General features: G+C 57.8%; 8 protein-coding genes and 1 non-coding gene across 9 annotated transcripts; 6 read left to right on the top strand and 3 right to left on the bottom strand.

The window, feature by feature from the left end:
• Positions 1 to 65: 65 nt before the first annotated feature.
• On the top strand, positions 66 to 4,090 carry B0H64DRAFT_334417 (P-loop containing nucleoside triphosphate hydrolase protein). The gene is made up of 2 exons (XM_062801103.1): positions 66 to 395; positions 456 to 4,090. The coding sequence occupies exons 1-2, from the start codon at positions 288 to 290 to the stop codon at positions 4,068 to 4,070; spliced, it is 3,723 nt and encodes a 1,240-aa protein (XP_062664342.1). The 5' UTR covers positions 66 to 287; the 3' UTR covers positions 4,071 to 4,090.
• Positions 4,091 to 6,634: 2,544 nt separating this feature from the next.
• B0H64DRAFT_24587 (S-adenosyl-L-methionine-dependent methyltransferase) lies at positions 6,635 to 8,546 on the bottom strand. The gene is made up of 2 exons (XM_062799903.1): positions 6,979 to 8,546; positions 6,635 to 6,833 (listed from the first exon to the last, which is right to left on the bottom strand). The coding sequence occupies exons 1-2, from the start codon at positions 8,339 to 8,341 to the stop codon at positions 6,799 to 6,801; spliced, it is 1,398 nt and encodes a 465-aa protein (XP_062664341.1). The 5' UTR covers positions 8,342 to 8,546; the 3' UTR covers positions 6,635 to 6,798.
• Positions 8,547 to 9,492: 946 nt separating this feature from the next.
• On the top strand, positions 9,493 to 11,964 carry B0H64DRAFT_313514 (VTC domain-containing protein; the record flags this gene model as incomplete). The annotated part of the gene is made up of 3 exons (XM_062800166.1): positions 9,493 to 9,951; positions 10,010 to 11,620; positions 11,680 to 11,964. 3 exons carry the CDS (start codon positions 9,493 to 9,495, stop codon positions 11,962 to 11,964), a joined length of 2,355 nt encoding a protein of 784 aa, XP_062664340.1.
• Positions 11,965 to 12,207: 243 nt separating this feature from the next.
• B0H64DRAFT_449322 (pyridoxal phosphate-dependent transferase) lies at positions 12,208 to 14,775 on the top strand (the record flags this gene model as incomplete). Its single annotated transcript, XM_062807085.1, has 5 exons — positions 12,208 to 12,834; positions 12,903 to 13,595; positions 13,662 to 13,841; positions 13,915 to 14,040; positions 14,113 to 14,775. Exons 1-5 carry the CDS (start codon positions 12,652 to 12,654, stop codon positions 14,773 to 14,775), a joined length of 1,845 nt encoding a protein of 614 aa, XP_062664339.1. The 5' UTR covers positions 12,208 to 12,651.
• Positions 14,776 to 15,089: 314 nt separating this feature from the next.
• On the bottom strand, positions 15,090 to 16,768 carry B0H64DRAFT_370021 (hexokinase-domain-containing protein; the record flags this gene model as incomplete). Its single annotated transcript, XM_062802068.1, has 5 exons — positions 15,090 to 15,513; positions 15,567 to 16,021; positions 16,091 to 16,501; positions 16,552 to 16,577; positions 16,636 to 16,768. 5 exons carry the CDS (start codon positions 16,766 to 16,768, stop codon positions 15,090 to 15,092), a joined length of 1,449 nt encoding a protein of 482 aa, XP_062664338.1.
• Positions 16,769 to 17,394: 626 nt separating this feature from the next.
• On the top strand, positions 17,395 to 17,939 carry B0H64DRAFT_24525 (uncharacterized protein). The gene is made up of 2 exons (XM_062799900.1): positions 17,395 to 17,570; positions 17,629 to 17,939. The coding sequence occupies exons 1-2, from the start codon at positions 17,489 to 17,491 to the stop codon at positions 17,820 to 17,822; spliced, it is 276 nt and encodes a 91-aa protein (XP_062664337.1). The 5' UTR covers positions 17,395 to 17,488; the 3' UTR covers positions 17,823 to 17,939.
• A 193-nt stretch (positions 17,940 to 18,132) lies between these two features.
• B0H64DRAFT_414613 (uncharacterized protein) lies at positions 18,133 to 19,191 on the bottom strand (the record flags this gene model as incomplete). The annotated part of the gene is made up of 3 exons (XM_062805048.1): positions 18,133 to 18,429; positions 18,472 to 18,757; positions 18,812 to 19,191. The coding sequence occupies 3 exons, from the start codon at positions 19,189 to 19,191 to the stop codon at positions 18,133 to 18,135; spliced, it is 963 nt and encodes a 320-aa protein (XP_062664336.1).
• A 553-nt stretch (positions 19,192 to 19,744) lies between these two features.
• On the top strand, positions 19,745 to 21,917 carry B0H64DRAFT_381945 (Ribophorin I). The gene is made up of 3 exons (XM_062802836.1): positions 19,745 to 20,276; positions 20,336 to 21,187; positions 21,246 to 21,917. The coding sequence occupies exons 1-3, from the start codon at positions 19,927 to 19,929 to the stop codon at positions 21,526 to 21,528; spliced, it is 1,485 nt and encodes a 494-aa protein (XP_062664335.1). The 5' UTR covers positions 19,745 to 19,926; the 3' UTR covers positions 21,529 to 21,917.
• On the top strand, positions 21,740 to 21,813 carry B0H64DRAFT_t13. Its single transcript has one exon. It is a non-coding gene; the product is annotated as a tRNA-Val (tRNA).
• Positions 21,918 to 22,071: the final 154 nt, after the last annotated feature.

The following is a 22,071-nucleotide window of genomic DNA, read 5'->3' as shown; positions in this document are numbered from 1 at the left end:
CGCGGGGATCTGGCATGGCCCTGCAGACCCGCGCTTGGTTCCTTGCCTCGGCACATGCAGATTGCCGGGAAGCTGCCCCGTTCCAAGCTGCCGCTCCCGAAACCGCCTGGAATCATATGCGCGCCGAAGTGGAAGTGGGATGAAATGTTGCATCGATCAACATCCGTCCTTTCTTTATCTTGAGTCGCTACATTCGAAAACACAAATACAGTACCACCTTGAGATCGCGCAGTCAACATATCTTATCCCCGACCAACTCGCCCGATCCCGGGTCCCCGTGAGCTGCAATGGCGCCGATGCAGCCATCGTCGGCGACTCTCGCTTTGGTGCATCTGCAGAACTGCCTTGTCAACCTGCCGCCGTCGATAGCCACGATCCTCTCCAATATTAACAAAGTAAGGGTCGTGTTCTCCTTAATATGGAGCATGCAATTGACGTGTAATTGCCGTGCTTAGCCTGCCCAAAATGTCGTCGTCGAACTCCGTTACCGCGCCCGTTCCAGTCCCCCTGGTAGCAACTCCGATCCGGCGAACACCTCATCGATGAAGCACGTGTACCTTGGATGGTCCGGCATGCCGAGCAAACTACGGAGAGCCGCCCCGGTCGTTGGGAGGGACGGCATCGGCGGATCCCGCGACGGACGCGATCCGGAGTTCATCGAGATGGATACCACACTCGGCGCAACCTTGGGACTCGCCGAGGGCCAGAAAATCACGATAACTGTGCATTTCGACCCGCCCCTGGTCCACACCGTCAACATAGAGCCCCTGACGCCTGACGACTGGGAGATGATCGAGCTACACGGAACCTTTTTGGAGGACAACCTGCTCTTCCAGATCCGCGCCGTCCCTAATCCCGTGCATGCCATAGAGTCTCGCGCTCCCACCCGCTACATGCACCCCTTGACGCTCCATCTGTCACCTACATCCACCGCCAACATCAAGGTCCTATCGCTCGAGCCTGCTCTTCCCGCCAATGCACCGTTCGCCAAAATCGCTCCGGACGCCGAGGTCATCGTGGCGCCCAAGACGAGGCAGAAGCAGCGAAGCAGCAAAGACGACAGGAGTGTGGGCAGCGCGTCTCGGAGAAGTGGCAAGAGCTCAACAACCACGGCTAGGAGGAAGAGCGCCCGAGAGGAGAAGAAGCTAGTCTTGTTCTTTCGCGGTATCGACCGTGCCAACTGCCAAGACTTGTTCGACGAGCCCCCGCCCGAGGCTCTCAATGTCTGGATCGATCGTGATCTTCTCTCCGCCGGAGACCTGAAGGGGTTGGGCTGGGTGTCGGTCAGCGTTGTACGGCCTGCCGGTCTTCAACAGCCACTTGATTCGGCAAACCAGCCGCAAGAACCAGACCCTGCAGCGAAAGCGTCCACCAAGATCGTCGCCGCCCTTCTGCCGTGGGATGACCCTCCCAATGGGCAAACAACAGCCCTCTCATCGCCTCTGTGCGCTGCGCTTGGCTGCGAAGGCATGGTTGGTGGTGTGGTCAAAATTGAGCCCGCTCCGGTTCCGACCCCCCGGAGGACCACCGACCACGACGGCATTCCCCGCGACTCGGTGCAAAAGCTCAAGATATACCCTTTTCAGTCGTTGAAGCCCACCCAAACCTCAGGTCTGAAGTTCGGTGGCCAATCCAAGGCCGAAAAAGAGGAGGCAGCAACCCAGGTAAAGCATATCTACGGGCCAAACGGAAACGGACTACTGCAGGGTCCCCTCACAGATGGCCAGGTCCTTGGAGTACACCACGGTTTGAACTGCCCTCGTGGGTGGGAAGGGGCTATTGTGAAGTTCGAACCTTCTTCGGCGCCACAAGGACAGGGGAAGAAGCCCATGAGCTGGATCTTTGGTGCTGACTGGAAGTTGCCCCTTGTGGTCGAACCTCCGGTCCCGATGCCTTCGTGGCTCACAGATTTCGAGGCTGGCCAGCTGGGCTCGTCCGATACCCTTCTGGTTGGCATCGACTCACTGCTGGAGAAGCTCAAGTCGCACCTCTCGCATATGTCATCCGTCCTCCTGACCGGCGGCCAGGGATCCGGCAAGACGTCCGTCGCACAAACGGTCGTGCGTGCAATGCGCGCTTCCCAACTTTACTATGCGGATTACTTCCCTTGTACTAAGCTCGTCAATGACGAAAGCAGGGTGTCCACCATCAAGGAGACGCTGAATCGCCTGTTCATGGCTGCCAGCTGGGGCGCCAGGCTGGGCGGAAAAGCAATCGTTATTCTCGACGACCTCGACCGCCTCTGCCCGGCCGAGACTGAGCTCCAGGTGGGGAACGAGAACGGCCGGAGCCGCCAGATCAGCGAGGCTATCTGCTCTATGGTTAGGCAGTACTGCGGCAGGGACAGTAATGTGGTCCTGCTCGCCACCTGCCAGGGCAAGGATTCGCTGCACAACGTCCTCGTGGGCGGCCACATTGTCCGTGAGATCGTTGACCTGAGTGCCCCTGATAAGGAAACTAGGCGGCGCGTCATGGAGGCCCTCACTAAGCAGGGCTCTGTTTCCCCGGAGGAAGTCGAGCCCGAGGTTGAAGACCGCAGCCGCCCGACGACCGCAGATGGTAGTACCACAGACGGTGATGGAGGGGGGTGGATGGACGGCCCAACCCGTACGACCGAGGAAGTGCCCAAGGATAAGCCCAGCGGCTTCATCCTTGACCAGGACCTTGACTTCCTCGAAATTGCCGGCCAAACTGACGGCTACATGCCAGGCGATCTGATCCTGCTCATCTCGAGAGCCCGCAATGAGGCCCTGAGCCGGAATGTTGGCGAGTCGTCGAACCCCGACGCGACCACCATCCACCTGAGCCGTGCCGATTTCGACAGCGCCCTCAAGGGGTTTACACCAGCCTCGCTGCGCAACGTCACGCTCCAAAGCTCAACCACCACCTTCTCCTCTATCGGCGGGCTGACAGAGACCCGTCAAGTTCTCCTCGAGACACTCCAATACCCAACCAAGTACGCCCCCATCTTTGCGCAATGCCCTCTCCGCCTCCGCTCTGGCCTCCTCCTGTACGGTTACCCCGGATGCGGAAAAACCCTCCTCGCCAGCGCTGTGGCTGGGGAGTGCGGCCTGAACTTCATCAGCGTCAAGGGCCCCGAGATCCTCAACAAGTACATTGGTGCCTCGGAAAAGAGCGTCCGTGACCTCTTCGAGCGCGCGTCTGCCGCCAAACCCTGTGTCCTCTTCTTCGACGAGTTCGACTCCATCGCCCCCAAGCGCGGCCACGACTCCACAGGTGTCACCGACCGCGTCGTCAACCAGCTGCTGACGCAAATGGACGGCGCCGAGGGGCTCTCGGGCGTGTACGTCCTGGCCGCGACCTCTCGCCCAGACCTGATCGACCCTGCGCTGCTCAGACCGGGCCGTCTCGACAAGTCTCTGCTTTGTGACTTCCCCACGCTAGAAGACCGCCTCGACATCATCCGGGCGCTCGCCCAGAAAGTCAAAGTCGCCGACGAAGTCTGGAATTCAGACGAGGAACTGCTCGAGCTGGGCCGCAGGACCGAAGGCTTTTCCGGTGCCGACCTTCAGGCGCTGGTGTCCAACGCCCAGCTCGAGGCCATCCACGACGTGCTGAACGATCGCGAACAGCCTGCCGCCGCCGCTAATACCCGGCGCGGCGCGGCTAAAAAGGCCACGGCCTCATCGGCGAGGAACTTTGTCCAGTTCCGCTATGGCGAGGACGGCAGCTCGCCAGATGGCAACGCTGCCGCGGCACCCCGTACCCGTGCGACGCAGCTTGCCGAGCAGGCGGCCATAGCCAGCAAGCTGGAGGGCATCAAGCTGGCACGGAAGCGCGCGAAGCAGTTTTCCAAGGGCCCTGCCAACCCCGCCGGCGGGAATGTTAATGGCGTTAATGGCGACGTTGCAGACGCCGGTGGTAACGCCGAGGTAGTGCTTCGCTGGGAGCACCTCTCCAAGGCACTTGAGGCGACCCGGGCGAGTATCAGTAGCGATGAGCGGGCGCGGTTGGAGAGGATCTATCGGGAGTTTGTGGTGGGGCGGAGCGGGGATATGAAGGACGGCCAAGGGAGTATGGAGGTTGGGGGGAGAAGCAGTCTCATGTAGGGGATGTATGTTATAGTCAGACGGCGTTCAAACTGGCGGCGGTAATGTATATTATTTACCCAGCAATTTGCAAACATCTGTGTGACCTCCGTCCCAGGTATGAACGTGCCTTGGAAAGAAAAGTAAAGGAGAAAGAGAGAGGGAAAAAACAACCCTACAACAACCCCCCCCCTCGCATCACATCACCACAACCCCTATCATCAAAACACAGCCGGTTACCCCCTCCCCCCCACCACTAACCGCCCACACCCCCCCTCCCAAACCCAACCCCAACCCCAAAATCAACCACCACCACCTCCCCCCCGTACGTCGCGTACACGCATCCGCCACCGCCACTCTCCCCCTCGACATCCACGCCCTCCTCGCAGAGCTCCAGCTCGACAACCCCCCTGGGACGCGCGATGGAGAACGCCTCGGCACGCGGCGGCGGCGGCCAGTGGAGGTGTGCTTCTGTGATGAGGGGGGGCGTGTTGTTTCGAGTTGCGGTGCTGGTTCTTGATTTGGTTCTGGGGCTGGCTTGGGTTTTGGGGCCTTTGGTTTTTGTTGTTGCTCAGGAGTGCTGTTTCGGTTGGCCGAGGCTGGATACCCAGGAAAAGTCGTGGCCAGCTCCTTGGTTCCCTCTTTTCCTAGTTCATCGGAAGTGGCCGGGACAGCGGCATGGACCTCAGAACACTTGGGATCGATTTGAGGCGTAGCGGTCAGACCTTCGTCGTTTCCTGGTGGCGCACTGGTGGTATTCTCCAAGCCAGGAGATACCGGATCGAAAGCAGTAGTGGTCGGCGTTTGAGGGGGCGCTTTAAGAGATAACTCGCGGGTGGCGCCTTTGCCAATGTCTTGTAGGCGCTGCTGGGCTTCATGCGTCCCTTGGGCACTGGTAGCCTGTTTGCCGCTCCCGGAGGCTTCCGCCAGTGTCACCGAACTTGCTGGCGTGGGCGGAAAAGTTGGAAGAGGGAAAACGCTGCTTTCGCTTTCGTTCATGGTCAGCACCAACCTTGGTGCATCACTTTTCATCAGACTCCCAATGATACCTCTTATCTCGGTCTCCAAAGCTTTGTTGAGTAGGGTCTGGATTTCGCTGAGAGTGGAAATTGGTGGGAGTAGCCAGCTAGTATAGACGTTGCCATGAGTCCTAGGCACGTAAAACTTTCCATGAAGCTGGATTAGCAGGTTACAAAGGTAACACGCATCTTTGCTGGCACAAATAACGCGTGGCATCTTGGCGACAGGATGGAGTTCGTAGTGGCACACGATTTGCACCTCGGCATGGACACGCGAATCTTGAAGAACGTTCCCGACGGTTTGTAGGAAAGTTGAGTTGCCTAAGCTCAACCCCTGGAGTCTGGAAGCAATGGTCTCGACACCGTGAACAGGCGAAGCCTTATTGTCACACCGGGAGAGACAATTATCGAGGTGGCAGTCCGGCGATGCCTCTAAGCTCGGTGCGAAGAATTCCTCTTCGAGAGAGACGAGCGTAACCTCTGTCGTCTGAAAAATCGCCGAATCCTTTGCCATTCGGAGGAGATACAAGGCACACTCTCGATATTGGGCAAGTTTGGATATCCGGTCGATGAAGCATTTCCGCAACGACGGAGCCAGCTCGGCCGAACTAACACCCTCGAGAAGTTTGTCTAAGTCGGCGCTCTTGTTAAGTAGGTGGGTGGCGCAAAGAACGTGCTTGGTATGTCCCACGACATCCTCCTTTCGGCAGGTTTCAAGCTTTTCCAAACAGTCCAGCAGGTTCTGGCCGTCCTTCGCAAACTTCTCGACTTTCGTTCCCGACCCAATTCCGTTTCCGCGGTTGCGAACGATATCCAGTATTTTCAGTAGGATGGTGCCTAGAAAGACCCTGTCCCTTCTTGTGTACACTGCGTCGGGTCTGTTGGAGTTGGTTCGGGAAAAAATACGATGTTTGCACATATCCGCGATACCGCCCAGTACTCGGTCTTCTGAGATGGCGTCCTTTTCTGCTCGAGGGCTTAAATGGGCGGCCATAAAAAACGGGTTTTTGTTTCCTTGGGGCTACATACCATCATTCGCCTGAGAGAGGTGGTGGAGAACCCCAACAAGCCCGTCCTTGATGCGCGTCAAGGTCCCGCTCGCACACGTCGCATGTTTCTTATTGATGGCAACAAGTATTCGGATCCCCTTCCTGCTAGCCAGCTCCTCGACACAAGTGGCTACGACATGGTGCGGGCTATCTGATATGCCACAGAGAAAGGCTAGGGTGTTGGTTAGGCTGACCTCGCGTTCAAACGAGAGAAGCCGGCCGGAATCTTTACGAGTTGCCCATTGCGGCCAGGCGTTGGCGTGGTGTGTAGTGGGAGCTCGGCGCAAGAGTGACAGAAGAGCAAGATTCTCGGCAAAAGATCGATACCGGCGGCGTTGCTTTTTCGAAAACATGGCTAACCTGTGACATTGATTCACCGGACCAAGTCGGAGGTGAAAGAAGGATAAGAGGGAGACGTAGGCTTCGAAGCACCGGGAGTGCGGGTATCGAGGCCATTATCAAATGTCCCCATCGAAGGGATTGTTTGTATTCTGTAAGTCTCTGGTTCTCAATGGAGGGCTCAGCGCCGTTTGCATGATTGCGCACTCCAGGCCGGTACCCGCGATGGGAGACATCCTATTCGCAGAGCTATGAGCGAGGCGCGTTAATCTTGGGTAGCCTTGCTTGAACGTGAATTTCCAGCCTCTCAGGTTGTCGGAATGCGTTTGCTAGAATCGGTGTTCAACCCAGAAACGTGCAAGTTGGCAGGCGATATTCTGTGAGGCGTCAGAAAACCGACGTCACTCGTTGAGGTCCCCAAACGATTCAACCTCTTTGCCAACCAGACACGGCGACTTAACGGGCGTTTGGGTCGCGCGCTTCGGCAACCCCGCCAAATACCAGAGAGAGAGGAACACTTACTATCCAGAGTCCAGTATCTCCGTTTTACCCCCTCCCACTCACCCTTGCCAGCCTCGGCGAGGTGCGACATGTCGACGCCGATTACGTTCCAATCAACATCCAGGCCAGCGTCAACGAGGTGCAACTCGGCCACCTTGGTGTAAACATCATAGCAGATCAAGCGGTCCGCACCGAGGCCGTTGAAGAAGCCAAACCTGCCTTCGCCATCCAGCAAGCCAGGGATATATTCGGTAAAGAATTTGCGCAGCTGGGAATAGTCTTCGCCGAAGGTGTCGAAGTAAATGGCGTCGTATATCTCCCCTTCCTCGAGTAGCCGTCGACAAACCTCTTGCCACTTCCCTATTTGCACCTTGAATGCGCCGGGGGCCGGGCCGCTTTCTTCCCAGGCCGCGCCGAACTTGGAGCCAGGGCTAGAAATATGTTCCAAAACCTCGGGGTGAGCTTCAATGATGTGATGCCTGGACGGCTTCGTCTCGGCAAACATGGTGTCGATGATGCCCATCCCGAATCCGATATTGAGAACACGTTTTCCAGGCTCCTTGTTTGGTAGCAAGGCGTCAACGCTCTGGCGCATGATATCCGTTTCCCAGGCCATCATGACGCCGTTGCCATCGTCATCGACAAGTTTGCCGTCCGAGTATGTCAGCTTCGACCGTAGGTATGCCTCGGAAGTGACGTTGGCCTCTGTATCGTCCTTGGGCGGCTGGAACCGGGGCTCCTCTTCTTCCTTATTTCCCTCCTCTTCCTCTTCCTCTTCATCCTCCCCCTCATTTGTCCCCTTATTTTGCTCGCCAGACTTGATATTGACCAGCGCAGGGGCCTCCTCCCCGTCCTCGCCCACGACCACCATCTCCCCATCATCAACATCCATATCGATCACCTCAATATCCTCCCCCTCCCCCCCATCCAAACTCTCCAGCTCTTCATACCCCTCCATCACACCAAACAACATCTCAGCCCTCACGCCGGCCTCCACACATAGATTGTACAACTCCCTGCGCCCCAACCGGTGGGCCACGCAGCCGGGGGTCTCGTTCCGATCGTCGACATCGTTCCAGATGGCGCCCCACAGCAGCAGCTCGTAGACGACCTTCTTGGCAGCCTCGAGGTCGGCGGGGTCGTCGTCGTTGTCCTCGTCGTTTCCGTTCTCTTCTGAGGGGGCGGGGCCGCACGACCGGATGGCCGCGTGGAGCGGGGTCTCCCCTGTCGTGGGGTCCTGTACCCTCGCCTTGTCGGGCGTGTTGAGAAGCTTTTTGACGGCGGCGAGGTCGTGGGACCAGGCCGCGGTCAGCACGCGTTGGGTGTCGGGCGGGCAGGTGGGGGAGATGCGGGATGATATGGTGTCGTGGTCGTTGTCGGACATTTTGGGTTTTATTTTCGATGTGGTTATGACGAAGTAAGTAAAGTAGGGAGTTGGTAGTGAATGGCTAAGGCGTTCCCTCAGCTATCTGGTGAGAGGGTTGTAATGATAAAATAAGAGGCGGACAGTCACGGCAGATGGGATTTGCATGTGTGCCCCTCCATTTGCCCCTCACCACCAGAATTTTGGGATCTTGGGGTCAACGATGGGGTCCTGGAGCTGAGGAACCGGGCGGTCTGGAACCTGGAAGCCAAGTGATTTTAGTGGACGATGCAGTCCCCACAGTGGCTGGCCTTGGCAGGCGGGTCGGTGAGCAATGATCCGAGCTGAACTTCCTGCCATTGAAATCGGATCTTGCAACTGGACCGACCTTTTGCATTGTGCGCAGTTGATCGTAAAATCAAGCAAAGACAACCTACTATGTTTAATCGAGTAAGAGTGGTAGTACTACCTACATGGGTAGGTACCGAGTAATCTTCCCATATTTGGTTGAAATCTCCATCTCACCCTTTGGACCTCAAAAACTCCCGTCCCTCGATCTTCAAACTGTGACCACTGAACACCAAGGTTTCAGCTGCATGCATGCCTTGGCTCAGAGGCTCCAGCGGGAAAAGGACCCCACTAGCTCCACCAAATGCGCCCCAGCACAGAGCCCGGACTGCGATTCGCCAATCGTAGAGCTTGCCTGTCCACGTGCTCACTCTGCCAGCGCCGCTACAAAGGTTCTCTGTGCCCACGGCAATATGGAGAGGTTGGGACACAGCATCACTGGTGAAGATTAGAGTTGTTGATTTCTTGTGTCGGAATCCTGTGAATTGGGAGTAGCAACTCAATTAGCCTCGAGGAATGAGGCATTGAACTCGCGCAGGTGATCCGAGCACGGCAAGTGGAGCTTCAGCAAAAACACAGAAAGAACGGAGAAAGAACGGAGAACGGAGAGCTCCAATTCCAAGGATCAAGCTCGAGACAGGCGAGGCTTGGCTACAGTGGCGACCTCTTCTGGGCCCTCGGCTTGCTACAATTGACCGGTCGAGCTGTTGCCCCGCCCCATGCTGCTGATCGTCCACGACCTCAAGTCTCGCTCTCAACACCTACACTCACCGCGCAACCGTATCCGCGATCCCACCTGGCGAGCTCCCCCCGGCGTCGTCGTCATGAAGTTCGGCGAGCAGCTCCGCTCGAGCGTTATTCGCGAGTACCAATGGTACTACATCGACTATGATGGCCTCAAGGCCGACCTCAAACAGGCCAGCGGGCCCGTCCAGCCCGTCACCGAGGACCGCGCGAAAAGTGGGAAAACGCCGCGTCGCGAATGGACCGAGGAGGATGAGAGTCGCTTCGTGAGCAAGCTCGAGTCCGAGCTCGACAAGGTCCATTCCAAGCAGCAGGTTAAGGCGATGGAGATCTCGCGCCGCATCACCGTCAGCGAGCGCGAGGTACGCGACGTCGTCAACCGCCTTAACGAGCGCGGCCCCGGCCAGGACGGGCCCAGCGAGGAGGAGTTCATGCTGCTGGAGGAGGACTTGAGCGATATTATCGCCGACGTCCACGACCTCGCCAAGTTCGTACAGCTCAACTATACGGGATTCTACAAGATTATCAAGAAACACGATGTGAGTGCGACTGAACAATACGGGGCATCGGAAGGGGATTGAACTGACGTCGAGATAGAAAATGACCGGATGGCATCTAAGACCCGTCTTCGACACCCGACTCAAGGCGAAACCATTCTACAAGGAGAATTACGACGCCTCGGTCGTGAAGCTGTCTAAGCTTTACGATCTCGTGCGGACGAGGGGAAACCCCGTCAAGGGCGACAGCGCCGCCGGCGGAAGCCAGGCCAGCTTTGTCCGGCACACGACGAAATACTGGGTCCATCCCGACAACGTGACGGAGCTCAAGCTTATTATCCTCAAGCATCTGCCCGTCCTGGTCTTCAACGCGAGCAAGGAATTCGAGGCACAAGACTCGGCCATTACATCCATTTATTACGACAACCCGAATACTTGGGACTTGTACGAAGGGCGGCTTAAGAAGACAGAAGGCGCCGAGGCCATCCGGCTCCGCTGGTATGGTGGCATGCAGAACGAAACCATTTTCGTCGAGCGCAAGACACACAGAGAAGACTGGACCGGCGAGAAGTCGGTGAAAGCCCGCTTCTCCGTCAAGGAGAAGAATGTGAACGCCTACCTGCGAGGCGAGCTTCTCCCGGCGGCTATCTTCGAGAAGGCGCGGAAGGAGGGCAAGAAGTCCGAGAAGGCCATTGCCGAGGATGAGAGGCTGGCCCGTGAGATCCAGTGGTCCGTCCTCAAGAAGGGCTACAAGCCGGTGTGCCGGTCTTTCTACCACCGCACAGCGTTTCAGCTTCCCGCCGACGCGCGCGTCCGTATCTCGCTCGATACAGAGCTCACGATGGTCCGCGAGGACAACCTCGACGGGGCGAGGAGGTCCGGAGACAACTGGCGGCGCACGGACATTGGCATCGACTACCCCTTCTCTCAGCTCCCGCCCGGAGATGTCGTCCGGTTCCCCTACGCTATTCTCGAAGTCAAGCTGCAGACACAGCTCGGGCAGGAACCGCCGGAGTGGGTACGGCAGCTGATCTCCAGCCATCTCGTCGAGGCGGTCCCCAAGTTCTCCAAGTTCATCCACGGCGTCGCCTGTCTCTTCCCCGAGAGGATAGACCTACTGCCGTTCTGGATGCCGCAGATGGACGTCGACATCCGCAAGCCGGTGACGCACGATTTTGGCATCAAGAGGCTCGAGCACTCGGCGACGACCTCGATATCGGACGACGAAGAGGAGGAAGACGACGACTACGACTCGGACGACGAGCAGCGGCCTGTGACCGGGGGCGCCCAAGCCGGTGAATCCAGCGCAGCCGCCGCGAGGAACGGCCGGGTGCAGGCTCTGGCAGCCGATGTCGAGGACCAGACGGTCGACCGGCCGTCGGGCGAGGATACCTACCTCTACGACTCGGACGACGAGGATGACGAGGACAGGCTCGAGGAGGCGCGCAGGGTGGGCGGCTGGACGTATGTCCAAACACGCATCTCGACGTCGGCCAACGCTGCGGCGCGCGGCACCTGGTGGCTGCTTAAATCGCTGGTGCCGCGGCCGCGGGCGACCGAAGTCCCTCGCAACGCACGGCTCGAGTCGCTTCTCGGGACGGGCGAGATCCAGCAGAGGCGGTTCAAGGCGCCCAAGGGGAAGAAGATCTATGTCCCGGTGCGCGTCGAGCCGAAGGTCTACTTTGCGGCCGAGAGGACCTTTTTAGGATGGGTGAGCCGGTCCCCCTCCCCACGTTTATGACAATATAAAGTGACTAACCCCCGTCGCAGCTCGAATACTCCATCTACATCGGCACCATCGCCGTGACGCTGCTCAATTTCAGCACCGAGCACGGTAGCAGGGCGTCGTTCGTCGCTGCCAGTGCCTTCACGGTGCTCGCCCTCCTCTCGCTGTGCTACTCGGTGGTCATCTACCTCTACCGCAGCAGCGCTATCCGCACGCGCAGGGTGGCTCGCTACTATGACAAGGTCGGCCCGAGCGTCCTCTGCACCGCCCTGTTTGTGGCGGTTGCGCTGAACTTTGCGTTTGAGGGGAAGAGCAGGGAGTTTTGGTAAGTGTATAGTCGGTCTGGGGGTTTCAAGGTGTTGAGTTTGAGTTTGGGAAAGTCGAGATGGTCTAAGTCTGAGTCTGCTTTTGGGTACTGTGGTGTTGTCAAGCAAGCATCTGGAGCGAGGGGATTCAGGGGTATCTGTGCATACTGGTAAACTGTATTATCTACTTACTGTAGCAACAACGGCATCGTCAACAACACTACCTTTTGTTCTTGGGCCCAATAGTCGCCGAAAAGTGACCGGTCCACGGGGAACACGGGGGGCATGGGGGTGACCTCGGGGAACTCCACTCCCTTGCCGGGACCCGCCATCCGATGTGAGTTGAAACCAGCCTGTTGGGAATTTATCCAATGAAAGGCAATCTACTTTTTTTGAGAACAGCGTCTCGCAAAGTCCTTGCGATGTCGTGATCCGGGCCTCCACTAGGCGTCCCAGCCCGTCGGGGACGCTTGAGCCGGAGGTGCCCGAGAGGTCTCAGTGCGACATCGGACGTCTTTTAACACCTTGATGTCCACATTTCGCTCATTCGCCGAGCCGACTATTTTGAGTGAGGCTCCCGGCTTGGAGGAAATCGCGTGTGCTGAGAAACCTTAGTTTGGTTCTCCCCTAGTTTTTCCCTTTACGCGCACCCTTCCTTCCAGTTGACGCTGAACGGCTAGAAAGAAATATTGAGAGTGAGAGAGTGTGACAATGCCCGTCAAGCAGATCAACACCGAGCTGGGCCACTCCGTCCCCCCGGAAGCCCCCCATAACATCACCCTCCACATCCCCGGCTGGGACACAGCCAAAGCCCTCCGCCGCGGCGACCCCGAGCTGCTCAGCAAACTAATCACCATGTACCCACGCTTCGGGCCATGGGCCGAGGTGCGCGAGGTAAGTCCATACATCCCAAACCAACAGCAACCTCCATACCAAAACTAACCCTTCCCCCCTTCACCCAGCTCTCCACAGCGCTGCACCCCCTCCTCGACCTCCCCCCAACCCACGACCTCATCCTCTTCACCCACCCCGACACCATCCCCACCGCAGCGCGCTATGCCGCCTCCCCCTACCGCACCAACCCCTCTCACCGCATCCCGCCAACCCAGCTCCTCTTCCGCGCCCTCGACATCCCCCTCACCCTGCCGCTCCCCTCCGAACCGACCGGCGGCGACGCCGACAACAACAACAACCCCGACGCCGGTACCACCACCACCAACAACAACAACAACAACAACCTCGACCCCGACACCAACCACCACGACTCGGTGGTGCGGCTCTACGCCGTCGCCTACCCGCTCGCCAGCGCGCCCGGCGCGGTGGGCGTGTGGCAGAACTGCGGCATCGGCATCTCGTCGCGCCTGGCGGCGGCGCTGCTGCCGGCGGTGAGGGCGGGGCGGGCGAGGGTGCTAGGGTGGAAGGGGGATGGGGCGGGGTGGGGGGGCGTGCCGGTGCCGGAGGAGGAGGAGGAACAACTAAAGGGGGAGGGGGAGGGAAAAAGGAAGGGGGGGCTGCCGTTGGGGGAGGGGCATGCTGGGTTGAGGAGGCGGATTGCGGGGTTGGTGGGCGGTGGCGGGGTGGTGGAGGAGGGGGATGTGTGGCTGTATCCGACGGGGATGGCGGCGGTTTATCGGTCGTATCTGGCGCTTGCGGAGGTGAGGGGGGGCGGGACGGTGGTGCTGTTGGGGTCGGTGTTGCCTAATACCTATCATCTGTTTCAGGAGAGCGAGGGGGGGATGAAGCATTTCGGGCGGTGTGATGCGGAGAGCGGGGTGGTCGAGGCGGTGGCGGAGTGGTTGGAAGGGGAGAAGGTCGCCGGGAGGAAGGTTGGGTATATCTTCGCCGAGTTTCCGAGCAACCCGGTTCTGGTGAGCGTGGATTTGCGACGGCTGAGAGCGGTGGTAAGTGACGACGACGACGCAGACTACCTGCCCCCTTTTCCTACCCATCAACCACCCACTAACCGACCTACAGGCCGACAAATATGGCGTCCCCGTCGTGATAGACGACACGATCGGATCCTTTTGCAACATCGACGTCTCACCCGTCGCCGACGTAATCATCACCTCCATGACCAAGTCCCTCAGCGGCTATGCCAACGTACGCCCCCAACCCTTATCCCACCACCCCCTACCATCTACCATCTCCCCCTTAACTAACCACACTTACCAGGTAATGGGCGGCTCCATCATCCTCCCCCCCACCTCAGCACACCACGCCAACCTCAAAGCCACCCTCACCGCCCAGTTCCGCAACGAATACTTCCACGCCGACGCGCTCAAGCTCCTGGCCAACACCCAAGACTACACATCCCGCTCGGCCATCCTCAACCGCAACGCCCTCACGCTTGCCACATTCCTGCACACCCACGCCACCACCAGCACCACCAACCCCGCCACGCCCTCCGCCATCACCGCGGTCCTCTACCCGCCCTTCACCAACACCCACACCAACTACAAGGCCATGATGCGGCGGCCGCCCACCACCACAGGGCCGGACGGCGGCAAGTTCACGCCCGGCTACGGGTGCCTGATGGGGATCGAGTTCACGTCGCTGCGGGTGGCGCGGGCCTTCTACGACAGCCTGTCGGTGCACCACGCGCTGCATCTGGGTGCGCACCAGACGCTGGCGTTCCCCTTTACCGACGCCATCTGGGGCAAGAACCCAGAGGAGGCGGCGTATGTGCGGACGTTCGGGGTCAAGGCGGAGCAGGTGCGGGTGAGCGTGGGGTTGGAGGACGAGGAGGAGCTGCTGGATACGTTTCGGGCGGCGCTGGTGGTTGCCGAGAGGGTTTGGCGGGAGGAGGAGGAAGAAAAAAAGGGGAAGGGGAACTAGGGAGTTAACGAGGAGTTAATGAGTGTAGTTATGGGTGATATCAGCATCGCATCACATTGCCAGCCAATTAGCACAGAATCCTTAATACGTTTCAATCATATCATATCATGACCGCTAGCTATCGAGATGGTTGGCAACCGGCTAGAGAAATCTGTGCCCAAATCCTCGCTGAGCGCCTCAACGTCTCAACGACCGTGATATGCACGTGCAGAGATGGCAGCTATTGCTCGCGATTATATCCCGAGCGTGTTTGCCAATGCACTTCGACGCATGCTGGTATGTACCATGGCGCCCGAAAGCACTCGACTGCGCGGCTACTTGAAGTTCTCGGGGTGGAGAATGCCGTGCATGTTGCCTTCCCTAACACGCTGCAGAGTCAGCGCGGCAATCAGCGCGGCTCCCACACCGCTACCGTCCTCCGCAGCTAGCACCTCGATGGGATCCTCCTCCGTGGGGTCGCTCTTCTCGGGCCAGTCGAGGATCTCGCGGAGCGCCTGGGCGCCGCGGGCCTTAAAGTGCGGGTACTTGTTGAACACGGAGCCGTCGGCGCCCACGTGGCAGGAGGCGTACTCCTTCTTGATGCTGATGGCAGCCACACCACACGCCGACAGGCGGGCCGCGCGGGTGCCGATCAGCTCCGAAGTGCGACGGATGAGCTCCAGCTCGGGGAGGTTCGGGCTGATGTTCAGCTTGCTCTGGAAGAGATCGAGCGTTTCCGAGAGGTTCTCAAAGGGGTCCCTACACCGAGTTAGCAAGCAAACAAGGCGCCAGTAGAGCACCGAGCAACATACTCTTCAATTGACGACAGGAAGGACGAGTCCAGGGAGTACGGCTTCCGGAGCTTGGAAACGTCCTGGCCGGCAAAGATGTTGACCTCCTTGTTGTCGTGCAGGTCGACCAAGATCAAGCGGAAGATTTCACCGAGGTACAGACCGGCGATCATCTTCTCAAACGCCTGCTGACCAGGGCGCGGAGAGTCCTTGTCAATGTCGAGGTCGTAAGGAGTGCGTGGCAGCACCTTGTGCTCGTTGTCAAAGGCACCCCACTCGCAGTTGATGGCCATAGGGGTGTCGGCAGGCAGGTTCAGGTGGGCCAGCTTGGGGATCGAACCGCAGTTCTCGATGTAGGCAGCGTTGCACCCCGTGCCAAAGATGCAACCGATTCTCATCTTAGGGTCGGTATACGCCGAGGCAATGAGTGTGCCCGTCGTGTCGTTGATCAGGGCAGTCAGCTTGATGGGCACCCCCTGGAAATGGATGAGTTAGTACACGCTCGTACACCCGTACAGTGCTCATTGCTCATAGCAGTCACTCACCCTCTGTGCAAGGGCAGCTTCAAACATGGGCACTACATTGTGGCCTTCGACACCGTCAATGTCAAAGCCCTTGGTCCAGCGCTGTAGGGTGCCCTCATCGATGTAGTTCTGGGTGGCGGGATACGAAAAGGTAAAGCCAAGCGGGAGCTTATCCAGCTTGGACGCGTCACCGTGATGCGTCTCGATGAACTGCTGCAGGCAGTCGGCAATGTACTCCCAAAGCTCCTCGGCCTCGCCCGTCTTCAGCTCATCCGGCATACGGTACTTCGACTGGATAATATCAAACTCGGATTTCTGCTCCGTTAGGGTGACTTGGCAGACGCGCAGGTTGGTGCCGCCCATATCCAGGGCCAGGTAGCTGCCTGTCTCATGGCCGGTCGGTCGCGACATGACCCATGTTGGGTTCATGGGCTGCCGAGGTCAGTCCAAGTAGTCCTATGGGTTTGGCGGTGTTGACTCACAATGCTGCCGCCCTCGACGGTCAGCCCTGTTGTTCCCGGTTAGCACATTTTCGGTCGGCCGGTCGCTGACAAACTCGGACTCACCCTTTGCAAGCTCATTGACAAAGTGATTGGTGATCTCCTTCAGCTTGGCCTTGTCAATGGTAAAGAGCTGCTCAAGGTGCTTGATCTCATTGATAAGGTCCTTGGGCGCATCGGCAAGCGTGCCTACAGCCATGGTTAGTCAACGGTGGGTCGCTGGGCACACAGTGCTTTTCCCTCTCGGACTGTCGGGCTGTTGTTTTTGTGAGGAGGATATGAACGTCTCTGCTAGGATAAGAGAGGGCGGGTGTGGTCGAGGTCGTGGTTGCGATTGGGGTGGTGATCGGGGTGAAGTAGGTTGCTCAGCTTTCCAGATGTTGCCATTCCGATAGCTTTGGGTTCCTGGATTTATGCCTCACACAGCCGGAGCAAGAGAGCCAAGGGGAAATACAAGTCGAACAATCGGTCGACTGTTGGGAGATAATGCCAAGGGTCGGGTGGAGAAGAGAAACATCGGACGGCGTGCAGAGAACACAGGAGAGAGCGTGATGTCACAGAGCACTTCGATACAAGTTTTCATCGAAGGCTACCGTGAATTCCGGCTCTCCCTTCTGCTCTGCTCTCTCCGGTTGCACACGCCCCCGGGGCGGAAGAGGACAGGAAAAGGGGGACCAACTGGAAGTGGTTTTGGTCTTTGTGGTCTTGTGGTTTTTTCAGGGCAAGAGTAGGACAAACGGCAGGAGCTACCATCACACCCGAGACTCCAAGCGGCAAGCGAAGTGCACATGTGCTGTGTACCGCGACACCGAAGGAGGGGTCAGGCCGCAATAAGCGAAACTGGAATAGTTCAGGTTGCACATACCGGTACCCTTCCTAGAGGGAGGAGGCTTGGGTCCGAGGCCAACCATATTGGGCTATGACAGTTGCCGTTGCTGTTGCCTTTGTCGATGTTTGTTGTGCGGTGTTTGTTGGAAGTCAGGTTGCTGTCTCTCAGTTTAGTCTGTTTCACTCCAGCAGCCACTCAACTGAAACGCGGTGCTGACTGAGACCATTCAGACGATGCTGTTAATCCAACAAGAGCAGGGATTCTCCTCACCTTCTCTCAGAGCACAAAAAGCAACTTGGAGGGCCGAAGTAGGAGCAATGTTTACCCCGCACTCACCCCCAACACAGCTGTGTGCAATGGGAGGAGCTCGTGGAGACGGAGCTCCCCTTTGGGGTTAGGGTTAACTATGGTTGGTTGCGAGTAGCCCCTGAACACAACGCTCGATTTGTTGACAACCTCGTCTACCTAGGTAGTCATATCTAAACAAAAAGCTACCTATTACAGAATAGCTACGCTATCCCTGAGTACCAATTGCGGTTTATTCAAGACTCCGTGATCGCCTCCTTCTTCATACAAACCACAACGTCGTAAAAGGCCTGGAATCCAGGGGCTGGGGGTCCAGCGACCAGGACCCTTCGCGTATACTCCCTCTCGATCATGTCTTGCACACGGGGTACGGGGATCTCACTGTCGGGGATTTGGTTAGGTCTGCTTCAACGAGTAGGTATTGCGACTCACTCGTCTTGCGGCGCCGACCTCATGATCACGACCGGTCTTGCAATGTCAGCGACGATCTCGAGTACCGGGATGGTTGGCGCAATTGCGATGACCATGCTCCCGTCATCCACCCGGAGCCAAGCCCGAGGGTCGTCGAGCACGGTGATGCCCACCTCACCCAGGACCTGCTTGTCGATGGCAGTGTAAGCCGGATCCTGGGCGAAGCACTTAACCTCTATCCCGACACTTTGCTTGACAAGGTCCCGCACCTCTAGCAGCATCGCATGCTGTGACGTGCTCCGCTGGTGTAGTTCCTAGTCCTTCAGCCGTGTAATGGTACCACATCTAAAGGCAACGATGTTTTTAATGCTATGCTTCATACCGGTGGAGTCGAGAAGCCACCGGAGATGCGAGACCGGAACGCTATCTTCCCAGAAAGCCCGTTCCCGAGCAAAACGCTCCCGAACGTCGTCGTGGTTTAGCATGGGCCAAGGAACAACCAGCTCCCCGGTCTCGACATCGCGTAGTTCTGTTTTCTGGACGATTTCGATGGGCAGATAGGCTCGTTCTAGACTGCCGGGCTGGCTGCCGTCGGGCGACATGAGCTGGTACAGGCCGTGGTAGTCGAGACGGGGCTTGGCGCTGTTGTGACTGTTGGGTTATTGTGACTTGGTTGAGCTGCGATCAGAAACCTACGTTACAATGTTACAGCCCGGCCAAAACAATTTGCTCCCTTTGCTAACATCTTGGCCGGTCTCGAAGAAAAAATGGACTAGCGTGCCATCGAGACCCATGATTGACACTTTTTGCTCCGAGTTGGCGTCTTCTAAGCAGCGGTCGAGCTGCTCGACGATATCTCGGAAGATCGTCTTGGAGAAAAGGGGGATCCCTTCGTTATACAAGCGCAGGATGAGAGACACGGAGTCTTCCGCGGTTTCTAGGAAAATCGTTTGTTGGAGAGTACGCAGCGGCGTAACCGGGCGCGGGACAATATCGTCGACGATCAGGCCGGGGAGGTAGAATTCAACGGCCTCGTCGTCATCAGCCAGCGACACATCCGACAAGAGACTGTCCATCTCAAATCAGGGCTCGACCTGGCCAACTTGAACCGGTTTTTAGAGGTTAGCGAGCAGTTTGGGTGCTGATCAATCGGGAGGCCAGACCACAAAGGTATGAAAACTCTGTATTTGGCACTTGCCCATTTAATCTTGAGGCATTGGTCGCCTAGTCGCCTGGTTGTGACGCAGAGGCCCATGGAAGGCGCATTCAAGGGGTGTTTGTTGCTTTCCCCCTTCTTGCTTGATCATGATGGTGACAATAATCTGTCCCTTCCTGCCTTACTGTGTACTTCGTAGGTTCCCTCTTTTCATCCTGCCCTTTCGTCTCCTCCATCACCTCCCCCCACGGTACTACCTTAAAAAAGATGCTAAGGAGCAAGCTTCTTGATCCACCATGTCTATCCGTGACATAATTGAGACCCGAATGTTGAGGAGGCACGATAATTCGGTTGTTGCTGAGGTTGCGTGACAGGCGGAACGGCTTTCAGGGGAATTGGCCAATCAAACCCCGACATTCATTGCTTGAGCTCGCCCCACCGATTCAAGCCGACAGGGGTGTTTCGGCAACGTAAGCTAGTTTTCGAGGCTGGCAGCTGCTGCTGGAAGGCCACGATTGATGGTCCAGAGCTTGAAGGTAGAAGGGTGCATCATCGGCAACACCCTTGCTTCTCATTGTCCAACCCGCTTCTTCTACAATTCGTCAATTGCCGGGCGCGTGAGGTTCATGAGCCTCTTGCCGTCGTCATTTCCAAGATGAAGACGTCAGCGGTCTTCTCTGCCTTGCTGTCGCTGCTGTCGTTGGCTTCGGCCGCGAGCGCGGACAGCAAGAGCAGCTCCACCAGCACCACCCTCCCGGCCACCTTCAAGCCTCCCCAGGTCTTCAAGAACGCCAATCTCGTCCACGTTATTTCCGTCGAGAAGAACTACGTGAAGGAGAACATCAACGTACTCGTACAGAACATCGACAAGGCGGCTCAAGATGAATACTTTCTGCCGTTCACGGCGGACCAGATGTCCCGGGTCGGAGGGGTGGAAGTGAAGGATCGCAAGGACAGCAACGCTGGGCCGTTCGTTGCCGAGCCCGTTGAGTTTGATCAAGAAAGGTGGGAGGAGACACCCGAAGATTCTCGGATCCTCAATCTTAGAGGCTAACTGCCCGCAGTGACATCCAGTACCTCCGCATCCGTCTTCCGAAGCCCCTTGCGCCCGGCGCGCAACAGACGCTCGGTATCAGCTACTACCTCCTCAAGGCGTACAAGCCCCTCCCCGCCTCCATCAAGCAGGAGGAGCCGCAATTCCTCTCCTTCTCCTTCTCGGCCTACTGCCCCTCCGCCTACACGACGACCAAGCAAAAGACCGAAGTCAAGTTCCCGTCGAGCACCATCCCCGATTACACTAAGCTCCCGGGGAGTGGCGATATCCAAGAGTTCCCGCAGGTGCAGGGGTCTAAGCTCACGTACGGCCCCTTCGACGAGAAGCCCGCGGGCGCGACCCAGCCCGTTAGCGTGCGGTTCGAGTTCAACAAGCCCGTGACGCACGTCTCGCATCTCGAGCGCGATATCGAGGTCAGCCATTGGGGCGGCAACGTCGCCTTCGAGGAGCGCTACACGCTGTACCACCGCGGTGCCAACCTGTCGTCGCTGTTCAACCGCGTCAAGTGGCAGCAGGCGCAGTACTACCAGCCCAACAGCTTCGCGCTCAAGGAATTGAAGTTCCCCCTGCGCGTGGGCAGCGCCGATCCCTACTATACCGACGTTATCGGCAACGTCTCGACGTCCAAGTTCAGGAGCAACAAGCGCGAGGCCCTCCTCGAGATCAAGCCGCGATACCCCGTCTTTGGCGGGTGGAAGTTCCCGTTCACCATCGGCTGGAACTCGGATGCCAAGAACTTCCTGAGGCAGACGGCCGCTGGGGGGTTCGTGCTCAATGTCCCCTTTCTCGAGGGCCCTAGGCAGTCGGAGGGTGTCGAGTACGAGCACGTGCAGGTCCGGGTTATCCTTCCCGAAGGCGCCGAGTACGTCCCCTTGTATCCCACATGACCTTCCTACAAATTACTGACTCTGTCTGGCTAGAAACGTGAAGTATCACACCGCCATCCCGGCTCAGTCTATCAACGACGCCGCCGTTGAGGTTCACCGGACATTCCTCGATACCATTGGCCGGACTGCCCTCATCATCAAGGCGCGCAACCTGGTGGACGACTTCAGGGACCGCGAGCTGGTCATCACATATGACTACCCGCTCATGGCGGCCCTGCGCAAGCCATTGATTGTGTTCGGCAGCGCCGTTGCCGTGTTTGTCGGCGCGTGGGTGGTGGGGAATCTGGAGTTGAAGTTTGATTCGAGGAAGAAATAGAGGGGGGAGGGCCGGGATAATAGAAAATGGTCGGTTTTTCTTGGTTCTGTGTACTTTGTAAGTATTCTGTCTGCCATCTAGTGGCTAGAAAAGCAGCGACAGGGTGATTTCTCTGGTTGTGTACTGAAAAGGGGCCGTGAGCTTTCCATGCACGCTTTGCGTAGCCGGTGTTCATGAAGCGAGTCAGTGATGATGGGCTCCAACAAGCATAGGTCCGATGGTGTAGTTGGTTATCACGTCAGTCTAACACACTGAAGGTCTCCAGTTCGAGCCTGGATCGGATCAAGCATCAGTGAGTGGAACGGTTAATTACCGGACCATCATATTTTTGCGTTTGTGGGTGGGTGGTGTGGAGATGCCATTGTCGTGGGAGTCAGGGGGTGAAACCCCATCCATCTTTGGCGCTACGAGAACTTTTTCGTGATTTCTCCAAGACGAGGCTGCAAGGTGACGTTATCCAAGGAATCAACACCCAAGACATCTTCCAGCGCTGCCAAGCATCGACACTGAACCCGTGAGCTTGTCTTGGCTGCGAGACTAAGA

The sequence above is a fragment of the Chaetomium fimeti genome, assembly GCF_033439085.1.
Source record: "Chaetomium fimeti strain CBS 168.71 chromosome Unknown B0H64scaffold_1, whole genome shotgun sequence".
NCBI classification, from domain to species: domain Eukaryota; kingdom Fungi; phylum Ascomycota; class Sordariomycetes; order Sordariales; family Chaetomiaceae; genus Chaetomium; species Chaetomium fimeti.
Note: the sequence above shows the minus strand (reverse complement) of the source record. Positions and strands in the feature narration are given on the sequence as shown.

Bases quoted from the DNA above. Each gene is read 5' to 3' on its own strand.
- B0H64DRAFT_334417 (XM_062801103.1), top strand. From the start codon at position 288: ATGGCGCCGATGCAGCCATCGTCGGCGACTCTCGCTTTGGTGCATCTG. The intron at 396-455 runs GTAAGGGTCGTG...TGCCGTGCTTAG, and splicing joins TCCTCTCCAATATTAACAAA to CCTGCCCAAAATGTCGTCGT.
- B0H64DRAFT_24587 (XM_062799903.1), bottom strand. From the start codon at position 8,341: ATGTCCGACAACGACCACGACACCATATCATCCCGCATCTCCCCCACC. The intron at 6,834-6,978 runs GTAAGTGTTCCT...GACGCCTCACAG, and splicing joins GAGATACTGGACTCTGGATA to AATATCGCCTGCCAACTTGC.
- B0H64DRAFT_24525 (XM_062799900.1), top strand. From the start codon at position 17,489: ATGACAGTTGCCGTTGCTGTTGCCTTTGTCGATGTTTGTTGTGCGGTG. The intron at 17,571-17,628 runs GTCTGTTTCACT...GAGACCATTCAG, and splicing joins GGTTGCTGTCTCTCAGTTTA to ACGATGCTGTTAATCCAACA.
- B0H64DRAFT_381945 (XM_062802836.1), top strand. From the start codon at position 19,927: ATGAAGACGTCAGCGGTCTTCTCTGCCTTGCTGTCGCTGCTGTCGTTG. The intron at 20,277-20,335 runs GTGGGAGGAGAC...AACTGCCCGCAG, and splicing joins GTTGAGTTTGATCAAGAAAG to TGACATCCAGTACCTCCGCA. The intron at 21,188-21,245 runs GTACGTCCCCTT...CTGTCTGGCTAG, and splicing joins ATCCTTCCCGAAGGCGCCGA to AAACGTGAAGTATCACACCG.